This window comes from Eubalaena glacialis, chromosome 4 (assembly GCF_028564815.1).
Source record: "Eubalaena glacialis isolate mEubGla1 chromosome 4, mEubGla1.1.hap2.+ XY, whole genome shotgun sequence".
NCBI lineage: Eukaryota > Metazoa > Chordata > Mammalia > Artiodactyla > Balaenidae > Eubalaena > Eubalaena glacialis.
In genome coordinates this window covers 94863956-94877625 of record NC_083719.1, presented here as the reverse complement: position 1 = coordinate 94877625, position 13670 = coordinate 94863956, and the positions used below count along the sequence as shown (strand labels likewise).

General features: G+C 33.3%; 1 protein-coding gene across 1 annotated transcript; it reads left to right on the top strand.

The window, feature by feature from the left end:
* The first annotated feature begins 201 nt into the window (after positions 1 to 201).
* Positions 202 to 12512, top strand: CCDC112 (coiled-coil domain containing 112). Its single transcript, XM_061188058.1, has 7 exons — positions 202 to 296; positions 3127 to 3216; positions 5266 to 5341; positions 5743 to 6133; positions 9263 to 9676; positions 11939 to 12057; positions 12271 to 12512. Exons 1-7 carry the CDS (start codon positions 248 to 250, stop codon positions 12299 to 12301), a joined length of 1170 nt encoding a protein of 389 aa, XP_061044041.1. The 5' UTR covers positions 202 to 247; the 3' UTR covers positions 12302 to 12512.
* Positions 12513 to 13670: the final 1158 nt, after the last annotated feature.

Sequence of the window (13670 nt, the reverse complement as noted above, 5' to 3'; positions counted from 1 at the left end):
ATAGAAATAGTCCAACTATTTTGACTCCTTAGCCTTATTGATCCAAGTAATTATATTTGGAATCCTTAGATGAATTAATCCAAATATAAAGTACAGATTGTAAGTATCTTCATATTTTAAACAATTAAAAATATATTTAAATCATATTTACACTATTTGTTTCTTTCCCTAAAGAGTTATTAACATAGAAAAAGATAAACACAATCATTTCTACAACCAAAAAAGTGACTTCAGAATTGAACATAGTATGCTGGAAGAATTGGAAAATAAATTGATTAACAGCCGGAAAACAGACAGTAAGTTGAGTTCATGATGAACAAAACCTGAGATATAAAGTTATAGTTTTGCCCTGTGCTTTGTCTTTGTTCATTGACTGTGTTATTTTCTCTATCAGGATACTTTGTAGCTGGTAATGAGTTTATCTTTTAGGGATATGTATTTATTTTTTCGGGTCACTACTTAGTTATTCTGACTGGATTGTTTTCTGTGTATATTTCTTTAATTTTAATAGGAAAAAGAGGGTTTTGTTTTCTGGTTGTCAAATCAATTAATGCTATTAAATTTTTTTAAAGTAAAGAGAAATTGATTCCTGGGCTGTCTGATCTTAGCTCATCACCACGATCTTACTGACTGAGCCCCGGACTAAGTAAGCATCAACAGATTCAGAACCTGTACTTAGTGGTATGAAGTGGTCAAGTCACATAATTGCTTAAACTGGAGTTTACTTGTCTGTGATATAAAACCTACCATTTCTACCGTAGTAGAGCTGTCTGTGCATCTGATGAAATAATATATAAGAAAGTGCCTTAGAGGTTGTACAGTGAATATGTTCTGTTGTTTGTTATGAATATTAATCATTGTTAACAGTGTACTAAATGTTGGCCTTAAAAAAGAATTCTACAAGAATACTTTGTTTCCTTGTAGAGTAGATTTTATATGCTGCAAAGTCCTGATGTTTAAGATAATAAAAACATCTTAGCTTTGATTAAAGGAAAAATAATGGTTATCAACCCACTAAACTTTATAAAATATTAAGACTTATTATATAGAGATTATACTGCTCATGGGACTCCCTATAGTCAATTAAAAGAATATTTTAATAAGTTTTTCCTTTCAGAATGTAAGATTGCGCTATTTTAAAAAGTCGTCTTTTGTGAGATAGTGGCAAGAATCATTCTCCCTCTTCTGTTGGAATGATAAGACCTAACATAAATGCCAAATTTCCAGTTCTCCTCTTTGATTCATAGAGGAATCTAAACATCCCTTGTTTAATATTTCTTAATGTCCCTCAGTTCTTTTACAGACAACAGCAAGGCTGATCTTTCTGTCTCTCAGTCATGCCATTAGGTAGAGTGTCTCCATTCTGTGCATTTTAAGTTATTTGATTTTCCCCCTTTTAAGACAACTTTATTTTTATCATTTTATTTCCCTTCTACAATTTTGCCTCTCTTTATTCACACTTTGTGTTTATCTTATCTAGGAGAAAAAGGAATGCACTGTGTTAGTATAAGGATATAGAAATTTCCCCTTCACATATTACAGCTCAGGAGTACTAAATACATATTCCTTACATCAAATATCATGCCACAATTTTAACCTGAATTTATGTAATATTGTACTTGAATGGTTTGCCTACAGTGCAGAATGTCAGTTCCAAATGAATTAATAAAAGATCATTTGCCTGGACTTCCCTGGTGGCGCAGTGGTTGAGAATCCGCCTGCCAATGCAGGGGACACGAGTTTGAGCCCTGGTCCGGGAAGATCCCGCATGCCCTGGAGCAACTGAGCCCGTGCGCCACAACTACTGAGCCTGTGCTCTAGAGCCCGCAAGCTACAACTACCGAAGCTCGCACACAGCAAAGAAGACCCAACGCAGCCGCCAAAAAAATTTAATTAATTAATTAATTAAAAAAATAAAAAGATCGTTTGCCCTATAGCGGTATCACTGTAGCTGATCAAACTATGGCAAAAATAAAACAACAAAAAACACTTTCCTGATTACTAGGGAAGTTTCTTGACCTAAAGTTTCAACAGTAAGACTCTATAAAATACATTGGATAAAGTTTCTACTTTTATGGAACACTTGAATTTTAATAAAAAATAGAACAAGCCAAAGTCACATACACATATTTGAGGTTGGTTTTGAATATTAGCACTGGCTTCAGGCCTAAAGGTAAACTTTTAAAAAAATAATTGCTTTTAAGGACTTTTGAACAGAGCCTTTTGGTGCTTCATGTTCATTTGTGGAAAAGTTACAAAAAAATAAGGGGGGTGCATAAGTAAAATACCCAAAGATGATAAAATATTACTATTATATGAATATGTATATGAATGTGAATATTTGACTTTAGCCTAATAATTTAAGTAAATATTAAAGTAAGATTACAACTTCAGAAAGAAAATATGAAAGAAGAATTCAGTCTTCCTGCTGCTGATACGGAACATCTGAAAATGGCTTTGAGACCCTCTTCTGTTCTTCAGGCTTTTATTGTGGGCCTAACACTTTACTTCAGACTGGTCCTTTGGCTGAGCTTGGCAACCTGTAGCATACATACCAGTAAATGGCACCTGAGACATCTCCTCAAGGCCATGACTGTGACACCAGTGGGTATCACCAGCCCCATCTTAGAGGATGTGGTTAGATGAAGTTAATTCTCACTAGGAAGTTTGTCAGTATTCATAGAATTAATATTGGTTAGACAGTTTTAATATTCCAACAATAGTTGAGGTCAAAATCTATGTCCATAAATTATAACAAATTAAAAGAGAATGAGAAAAACTGTTAAAGAACAAAACATGACTAAACCTACGCTACTGATCCATGTATTTGAGTGTCCAATAACTCAGTCTCTAGAGTTTAAAAAAATATTTCCAAGGACATTTCCTTGGCACAGGTTATAGTAAGATTTAGCCTATTGTGCTTTAAAACATTAGAGGAAATTGAGAGATGCTTTAGTTAGAGCAAGAGTTTGTTCAGGCTGTTTTGACACTTATAAATAACCATCTTTTGTTCATTATTTAATTGCTCTTCACTGTCATTTACTAAATGGTGATCAGTCTTGTGTGAAGAATCCTGAACCACATTCGTCATAGAGTTATTTTAAAGTACATACTTCTCCCTTACAGGAGTAAAAATCCAGCAACAATTGGCCAAAATACACAACAATGTAAAGAAACTTCAGCATCAGTTAAAAGATGTGAAGCCTACACCTGACTGTAAGTAAATTTAGATTTTATATTTTTTCTTATGTATTAGTTCTTTCTTTTGTTCATTAGAAAAGTTTATACTTTTCTAGTAAGAATTTTTCTATTTGGCATTAATGGAGGAGCTAAGCCCTACTTTTTGGTTAGGGATTAATAAGGATACATCAGAAAACTGTAATATCTGGTGTTTATGTATTTTTTTACATTTAAAATGCTATCAAACCCTTACAAATTATGAAGTAGACAGAATAGATAATAGTGTCACATACAGGATGAAGAATCTGTGGTATGCAGAGATTCAGATTCAGCTGATGAAGAGGAAAAAAAGACTGATTTCTTGATTCTTAGCCTAGTGTTTTCCCATCATTTGCTTTTTGAAATTATTGCCTTTCAGAGGCATTTCAAATACCTAAGGGAATGGCTAAGTAGTATTGGGGCAAATTCTAGTCATTTGTGAAAAACAAAATTGTATCCTTACCTCCTTGCTTAAGCCAACATTCATTCCTGAGAGATCAAAGCAATACAGTAAAGTGCTCAAGATGTATGGACTTAAGAATCAGACACATGTTGGGTCAAATCCTTGAACTATCAGTTAAGTGATTTTAGGCAAGTTACCTGATCTCTTTGAGCTTTCATTTACTTAGCTCTAAAATGGAGATAATCATACAACCTAACTCATAGAGTTGTGGCAGTAATGAAGTGAGACAATGCACATAAAGCACTTATGCACTGCTTATAACATAGTAAGCAATAAAAAATAGTAAATATAAATATAATTATTATTTATTAAATTAATACATGAAACCATTAAAAATATTAGAAAGGAACATGGGTTAATATTTTTATAATTGTATTATAATTTATAAGAATGACAAAGATCAGAAACCATAAAGAAAAAAGTGGACATAATTGACTATTAAAAAATACCTCAAACCCATAAGCAAAGTTGAAATACAAATTAGGAAAATATTAGCAGTATATATGTAACTTAAAAAGCTAATATCCATCATGTGTAAAGAGTGCCTACAAATGAGAGCAACAGAAAAATGGGCAAAGATTGTAAGTTGCATATTATAGCAAAAGAAACACAAAACACATGTGAAAAAGTGCTCAGGCTTATTAATTATTATAAAAATATCAATTAAATCAATGACAATAAATTTTTGGTTATTTTGGAACTGGCTAGAATTACGTGGGAAGGAGCACTCTCAAGAACTGTAAAGAGATAGAGCCTCTTTGAAGGACAGTGTGACAGTATTTAGCATACTGTAAAGTGGGCATACTTCTTTGATTTAGCATTTAAGGTTATCAGTTATCCTCTAAAAGTATTTATTTGAGGGGGCAGGGATAGACTGAGAGTTTGGGATTGACATGTACACACTGCTATGTTTAAAATAGATAGCCAACAAGGACCTATTGTATAGCACAGGGAACTCTGCTCGATATTCTATAATAACCTAAATGGGAAAAGAATTTGAGAAAGAATAGATACATGTATATGTATAACTGAATCACCTTGCTGTACACCTGAAACTAGCACAACATTGTTAATCAACTATACTCTGATATAAAATAAAAATTAAAAATAAAATAAAAATATTTATTTGAGCATGCAAAAATATGTATGGAAAGATAGTTACTACAGCACTGCATCTATTTAAAGGTTCATCAGTTGGAGAATTAATTAAATGAATTAGGGTAGCATTAGAAAATGAAATACCATGTAGCCAGAAAAAGAATGAAGTAGCCATATGTATATTGATATGGAAAGTTAACTACAACATTTTGTTAAAGAAAAAGTGCATGTCACAAAAAAATATATGTGGTATAAAACATTTTTTTGGAAAAAATAATATTTAAGATATGTGCATAGGAAAAAATCTGTAATCAAAAAACTGCAATCATAAAAATTCACTTTTTAAAAGCACATTTTTTTCTTATCCTTTAGGCTAAGAAATGTTTTTAAATTAAGGGAACATTCTAATTTTCTTCCTAATTTTTAATTCTTAGTCGTAATAAAATATGACATAACATAATTTTTCCTTTTTTTTTTTTTTACAGTTGTTGAAAAGCTCAGAGAAATGATGGAAGAAATTGAAAATGCAATTAACACTTTTAAGGAAGAGCAGAGGTTGATGTATGTTTTAAATACATTTTAATATACAATTATTTACCTTTTTTTCAGTAACTCTTTACTAGGTTGTTGTATGTAAACTCTTTTATTGTTATGTATTTAATACTAGTCTTACACAAGGCAATATAAAACCTCTTTTCTTTTGCTTTAGGTTTTAGACTGCTTTTCATGTTTGAAGTGAATTTTCATTTATATTTGGACACTATAAAATCTCAAATAAGAATTTGAAAGATTGTTTTTTCTCTGAGGAAAGTCTTTTAAGGCTTAGATTTATAAATGTTAATAATGTAAAGTGGAGAAGATGACATCAAAAGAGTTGGGAATAATAAAATTTGAAGAAAAATGAAGGGTTAATATGGATTGGTTTGTATCTTATTTTTCAAACTTTATTTTTAAAATTTTAGCTATGAAGAGCTTATTAAAGAAGAGAAAACAACTAATAATGAGTTGTGTGCCATATCAAGAAAAATTGACACATGGGCTTTGGATAATTCAGAAACAGAGAAGGCTTTCAGAGCAATGTCGAGCAAAGTTCCTGTAGACAAAGTAACACCAAGTACTCTTCCAGAAGAAGTGGTAGAGTTTGAAAAATTCCTTCAGCAAGCAGGAGGGCGACAAGGGGGCTGGGATGATTATGATCACCAGAACTTTGTAAAGGTGAGAAACAAGCATAAAGGGAAGCCAGCATTTATGGGAGAAGTTCTTGAACACCTTCCTGGAAGAACACAGGATGAAGTTCAACAGCATGAGAAATGGTATCAAAAATTTCTGGCCCTAGAAGAAAGGAAAAAAGAGGTAATAACAATTATAATAGCTATTATTTGTTGTATATTTTTGTGTTCTAGGACTGTGCTAAACTCTTTAACATGTATTATTAACTTTACAACAACCCTATGAGGTATGTTACAGTTTTTCCCCCCATCTTATAGAGGATGAAACTGAGGCATTGAGAAGTGAAGTCATTTTAGTGGAACTATAGTTGGACATCCTCAACATCCAGCATATCTACTCCAGTAAATAATACAGTGGGTCAGAAAACGTCTGACAGTGGGCAACACCCTCTGGGTCCACTAGAAGTGTGGGAAATGCAGATTTACCCAGGCTTTTGATAAAAGTCATCTTACCAGCAAAGGCCACATTATTTTCAACAGAAAATAAAGAGGCAGTAGAAAGAAAACTCTTTGACTCAAAAGTTTCTTTTAGTTTTGGCCCTTCAGCCTCATTGTTTATTTTAAAAGACTCAAAATTTTGGCAACTCCAGAGTAAAGGGGTAACTCTTAATTGCAGCAAATACCTAAAAAGTTCCATTTTCACAAAAATATTATTCTGGCTCTGGTTTAGATCAGGATTTCTCAACATTGGCATTGTTGACCATTTGGGCTGGATAATTCTTTGCTCTGGGGGCTGTCCTGTGCATTGTAGGGTGGTTAGCAGCATCCTTGCCCTCCACCCATTAGATGCTGGTAGCACCCCCTGAATTGTGATTATCAAAAATATTTCCAGACATTACCAGATGTCCGCTGGAGGGTAAAAATTGCCCCTGGTCAAGAACCATGGGTTTAGATAGTCTAAGTCTGAGTCACTTTTTTGTAGACTTCAGCTAGATAAACTTTAACTCGATTGGTTTAACAAGAAAGGTATGACAATTCAACAAACAACATACCTAAGGAGCGTTAAAGAAATATTTGATTCCATGTGTAGTCTAAAGCTTTAGAAGAAATAGCTGGCATTTGTTGTTGCATTTGTTTCTGTCCAAAATAAGTTGAATGTTCGTAAGGTTGAGACTTGAAACTTTAAGAAAAACTTTGAAACATAAGTCATTTTTAAAAACTCAAAATAACAAGCACTTAAGAATTATTTGGGATTTTTTTCTCCAGGATACTGAAAACTTGAGGTCCACAGGCCAGCAGAGTGGTCTGTGGACCAGCAAAGTCAGCATCACCTGGGAACTTGTTAGAATTTAGCAGGCCCCAACCCCAGACCTAATCTCAGCTCTGGGGGCGGGGCCCCAAAATCTGTGTTTAAACAAGTGCTCTAGGTTATTCTGTTCACAAGCTTAAGTTTGAGAACCACCTCTCTAGGGGAAAGGAACAGACACAGTGCTTCTTGTAATGAAGGTAAACCACCTGGATTCCGGCTTTCTCTTCTTATTCCCAGCCACTCTGTTTCCTGATATCTGATGATTGATTGGATGTAGGGGTGAGGTAAGAGGGGGTGTGAAAGTGGAGGTGTCATTTACTGAAGTAGGACATGGTGGAAGAGAAGAGGGAAGTTTGGGGGTACAGCATCAGGAATGCAGTTTCAAATCTGTTGAGTTTAAAATGTTGAGTAGGAAATTTACCATTTTTATCTCCCACTTCCTTTAATATATCCTGTGTTTTGCCTAAATGAACACACTTATTTTCAGACATTCCATGAACTTTCTGGCCCAACTACCCTTGCTTATCTTGTTCTCACTTTTTGGAACCTCCTTCTTTCTTCCCCCTTCCACTATCAACCTACCCAAATCTGCCCAGATCAGATGCTGCTTCCTTTCTGCCCACTCAAACATAAATAGTCCGCTCAGAATTTCACTAGTACTTGTTTATACGTCTTGTGTGATGTGCGATGGCACATTCTGTATTCTAGTATTTATGTACATATCTCACCTCGAGCAATGCTGCTCAAACTTGGTGCATGGACTGGATGTTAGTTTGCAAACTATTCTGGTCTTCAATGAGTTATCATGATTGCATGAGAATCAGCTACCCAGTAAGCACACTATTTAGTTCAGGTGACTGTTCTTTCATAGAAAACTTTCTCATTGAGGAAGCAGTACACTGATTTACGTTCTGGCATGAATTCCTGATATTGTTGTGGACCAGTACTTTGAGTAGCACTATACTAGATGGCATTTGGTATTGTTTTAATCATCTATGGTTCCCATCACATTGTCTTGCATATAGTACACATAGCATAAGGATTTATTTAATGAAAATGAATGATATACCATAAGGAAAGATGAGGAAATGATTTCCCAACTTGAGGGGAAAGTAATTCAGTGGCTGTTTCCTTTATGGCATAGAGAAGGCTGCTAGAATTTTAAATAATCTTTACATACCCATATATAAAGATCTGAAGCTATTTTACTTTTTACTTTTTTTTTTTTTACACTTATGAAGCACTGTGTGCCAGGCATTTACTCATTTAAACTTCACAACAACCCTATTTGAGAAGTGCTGCCTACCACTTACAGATGAGCAAAATGAGGACAGAGACATTTAGTGACTCGTCCAAGGTTACACCTAGTAAATGGCAAAACCAGGATTTGGTCCCAGATACCTGGCTTCAGAGCACATACTCTCAACTACCCCACTTTTAATTCCTCTTCTGATATTTGACCAGAGATAGGTCACTCAGAAGGATTCTAAGCCTAGAAAGAGGATTTGGAAGCAGAAGTGAAATGATCAGGGGAAAAGGGATGTTTCCCCTGAACACAAATGAAAGAGGTAAAGGGGAGGAGGATACTTCATGAGGTGTTGTCCTTGTGTACCTGGGGATTAAAAGAGGAAGAGAAAGGCCGATGGAATAGCCATTATTCAGTGTTTTAAAAGATACATTAAATTTTTTACAAACAGAAGTAGAAAAAACCTGCATTGGTTTAAAAAAACACTTTTAAAACCTAAGCAGCTAGCATCCTGCATCACTATTCTAGAAAGAAAGATGGATTTGAGGTTGTATTTTTAAATGTTTTTGGTGGGAATTTTCTGGCAGTCCAGTGGTTAGGACTCAGCTCTTTCACTGCCGGGGCCCAGGTTCGATCACTGGTTGGGGAACTAAGATACCGTATGCTGCGCAGTGTGGCCAAATAAAAAAAATAAAATAAAAAATAAAATGCTTTTGGCTATTAAAAATATTTTTTCTTACTATGTTTTAACCATTTAGTCTATTCAGAATTGGAAAACCAAAAAGCAGCAAAAAAAGGAGGAAATTTTCAAGTTAAAGGAAAAAGCGGAGAACATACCAATGCTTTTTCATAATAAACAGGAAGATAATCAAAAGCAAAAAGAAGAACAAAGAAAGAAGCAGAAATTGGCAGTTGAAGCTTGGAAAAAACAGAAAAGTATAGAAATGTCAATGAAATATGCTTCCCAGTTAAAAGAAGAGGAAGAGAAGGAGAAAAAGCAGCAGAAAGAACGTCAACGCCAATGTAAACTAAAATTGCTGCTAGAAACTTATACCCAGCAGAAGAAAGAACAGGAAGAATTTGTGAGACTTGAAAAGGAGATTAGGGAAAAGACAGAAAAGGCAGAAAAAAGAAAAACCGCTGCTGATGAAATTTCCAGGTTTCAAGAAAGAGTGAGTAAATACATTTCCTAAATAATTTTTCAGTGATACACATGGAGGTATTACTTCCAGGTTCAGTTCAGCAAAAATTAATTGAATCCTTCTTATATATCTGGCCTGGACCTAGCATTAGTACACCAAAATAAGTGGGCCACGCTCCCTGCTTTCTAGTAGATTATAGTCTACTGGGAAAGACTGGTGTGCAAATAGAGGACTTCAGTATAATATGGTAAACAGTGTGGTGACTGAGGTGTGGACAGAGAACTTTCGGAGGTAGATGTGCAAGGAGGAAAGCTTACCATAACTGTGAGTGTGAGACAGAAGGTGATACTTGAGTTGAGTCTTGGAAGAGAAGAAAGGGGAAGGAAAGGGGAGATCTTTCTTAGTAGAGTGAACATGAATGGGCAGCTTGGAGGAGTGTAACAGAGGAGTTTGTGGGGGAAACTGTAAACACTTCAGTATTTTTAGGGCATCAACTGGGAGATGGGAACCAGCAGGAGACAAGGCTGGAAAGGTAGCCACAGGCCAGGCCATGAATGTCTTGTTTTCTCTGCCAAACTGGCTGGCTTTTCCCCATAGGTGATTTGCTTACTAGTTCACTGTCCATCTCCCTACCATAATGTAAGCTCCATGAAGGCAGAGGTTTTGCCCTTTCTGTTCATCCTTTACCCTAGGGTCTAGCACATTATAGATACTCAACATATACTTAAAGGAATCAAGGTTATTGCTGAGAGGGAGGATTATAGGTGATTTTAAACAAATGTATATAAGAAAAATCCTAATCAAAGAAAGAAGTTGCAATCTTATTATCAGACAGGGTGGAATTCAGTCCAAATGTATTAAAAAAGACAAGGAAGGGTACTTTAAAATGAAAAAGAGTACAAATGAGAGGTAAGTGTTATGAATTGTTATATGCATCAGAATACATAGGAACAACCCTCACAAAGCAAAAAATAAGGGAAATACAAAGAAAAATAATAGAAAAAAACACATTACTAGTGGGATCTCTTTTGGTTCATATATAAAAATCTCCCTAAATAACAAAAGATCCACTCCCCAAAAAGGCAAGCAGGTCACATAATTAAAGGCTTAGAAAAAAAAAGAAAACCTGTTATACAGAAAATATATGAGAGGTCTAAAACCAGACATATCTGTACTGATAAGTTAAAATAGGCTAACCTACCCATTAAAAGAAAGAAAGTTTTAGACTGAGCCATAAAATAAAACAAGAAACACCTAAAAGAAGGTGATTCAGAAAGGATGTGATGTATTACATTTATATTCAGAAAATAAAGCTCTTAGCTTTTTTTGGAAAAAGTTGATATTAAAGGAGTGTTGCTACTTAAGGTAATTTAATTTTACTTTAAACTTTATTAAAGTTTACTTTAATAAACTTTGAAACAAATTCTAGCTAATTTTAATTTCTTAATGTTATCTTTTTTGTTGGTATATATCTTTTAGGATTTACATAAACTTGAATTGAAAATTCTAGATAGACAATCAAAGGAAGATGAAAAGGCAGAAAAACAAAGAAAACTGGCAAAATTAAAAGAAAAGGTACTCAGTACTGAGATTAATTTATTTTCATTGTTATTATCCTAATTCATTGATTTGTAAGGATACAAACATAAAATCCATTTTCTTTTTATCCATCTCCTTTATTTCATACTTATTTATTTACATATTACAAAAAATAACTTGGTACAACTTAAGCAGCTGTTGTTTGAATTCTACCATTTCATATTATAAGCACCTCATTTTCTTTTTCCCTAAATTCCTTCTCTCTTCTTACTCTTCATTCTTTTCTTCATTCTTCCTATGTGAGCCTACGTTTTAGACCTATAGCAGCTATGAGCATTGTTTAATTTCATTGGTGATAAAGATACTGGTGACTCTCATGGATAAAACAAAGGACTTACTGGTGTTTATTTATCTTAAATTTATTGTCTGGCTATATCACTATCATACTTTGCTGCATTACATTTCCCTCATGATAGAAATAGAAAAAAATACAACAACAGTGGAAGTAGAATAAAATAATTGAACTAGAAAAAAAACCTAAATTAACACTTTATTAATAGATTGATATAATCCAAATTTTATTTTAGCTATATGAGCACAATTATAAGTTTACTGAAACGGTTTTATTTCTGTCTAGCGAATATCAAGTATTTTCCTTAAAACTGCTTTCCTTCCTTAAAACTAAGTATCTTACAAGTACAAACTTAATAGTTCATATAAATTAACTGGCACTCATTTCACTTCTGATTACAGGTTGAAAACAACATTAGTAGAGATCCCTCTAGACTTTACAAACCTACCAAAGGTTGGGAAGAACGGACCAAAAAGATAGGACCAACAGGCTCTGGGCCACTTCTACATATCCCACATAGGTAAAAAGGAGTTAGAATGGGTGTTCACTCTATAATAATTTAATAAACTGCATATAAATTGTATATATTTTATGCAGTTTATATATGTATATTGTATTTTATAATAAAAAGTTGATAAAACAAATCTATATACTTTTTAAAAGTTAACATTTAATCAGGACTTTTAAAAAATATCCTATATATTTGTCATTGCTCTTTTCTTCTTCTCCTTAGGGCTATTCCAACCTGGAGACAAGGAGTTTAGAAAAGAATATGGGATAATGAAATTGGCATTCAGTTGATGAGAACGTTAGCATATTCCGTTACAGGAGAGAGTGACTGTGTTCTTGAAATATTACTAGCCTAGTCAGATTGATTATTGTGTTGCATGTGAATTGGCAGGTATTAAGACAATGCCATGAGGCATTGTCATTAGTATTTCCTGTTTATACTAAGAGGGTAATTAATGTATAAGTTGGCCTATTATTGATGTAAAAGTTCCTTGAATAAGTCTATGTTAGAAACAGTATTTCATTTAAATACTTAGAACATTTGAAAGATACTTTGTTTTTGTCATGGCATAGCAAAATAGAGACAATCATAGAGTAACATTTTTAAACCAAAATTGTAAGATTTATAACTTGGAGCTAAATTAGCTTGAGTAACAAAAATGTAAAGTTTGTTTTTTTTTTTGAGTTATGAAATAAGTTGGTACTTTTTCTAAGTTTAACAAATTGGTAATTTGTCAGTTACTACATTTTTGTGTACCAAATATTTTGTATTTGTTTGAAGCATGCTTTGTTTTATATAGAGAATATTTATTTTAAAAGTATGCCTCTCATCTCATATATACCCTATTATTTGTATTATTGATATTTAATCTTTTTGGTTTCCTTTAGCTATTCCAAATCTCCTTTCAGCCTTTCTGGACTCCACACATTTATAAAATCTTGTGTCTTTCACATCTTCTTGGCTGATGCAGTTTTCTTTTCTGCTTTGTTTGCCTCAAAATATGAAAATCTTCTGTTTTGAAACATCATCTGAAATAAGCTGGCTTTAGAATACTATGATTTCTCTTAGTGGTATTTAAAATGTTTTAAAATTGCTAGACTAATATATTTGGTCAAAAGAGTTAATTTTAAAATTTCCAAACTTTTGTAAATGAAAACACAATTTAACTTAATTTGACTCAACTTTTCATATTAAAAAAATCTTAGTTCCTAACTTTAATTAGTTCCCATCTTATAGGAAAGGCATCATATACCTAATAAATATAGAAACTCATTTCTTATAACTTTTAGAGTATCTTTAATTGTAATTTGATACATTTAGGTCAAATGACTCAGAAATTTACTATGAGCAGTAGTCAAAACCTTTTCTTATTTCAAAGTTAATATTCAAAGTAGATGGCCTCCAAATTTTGGAAACTGAATTCTGATTATACAATTATTGGTGCAAAATGAGAGACTTAATATAAAACATGCTTAATCAGGAATGCCCATTTTATTTATTGTACTTGTTCTCCTTAACTTTTTAAAATGATTTGAGGCAGTTTAGAAATAAAAGAACAGGACAAGGGAATTTAAAAACAGAATTGAACAGCAACAAGATACAGAAAAGTAAAGGTTTCTTAT

What these genes read in the sequence shown, in the direction of transcription:
- CCDC112 (XM_061188058.1), top strand. Translation starts at nt 248, where the DNA reads ATGCTGGAAGAATTGGAAAATAAATTGATTAACAGCCGGAAAACAGAC. An exon ending in TAACAGCCGGAAAACAGACA is followed by an intron (nt 297 to 3,126) that starts GTAAGTTGAGTT and finishes TCTCCCTTACAG; the next exon opens with GAGTAAAAATCCAGCAACAA. An exon ending in AAGGAAGAGCAGAGGTTGAT is followed by an intron (nt 5,342 to 5,742) that starts GTATGTTTTAAA and finishes TTAAAATTTTAG; the next exon opens with CTATGAAGAGCTTATTAAAG.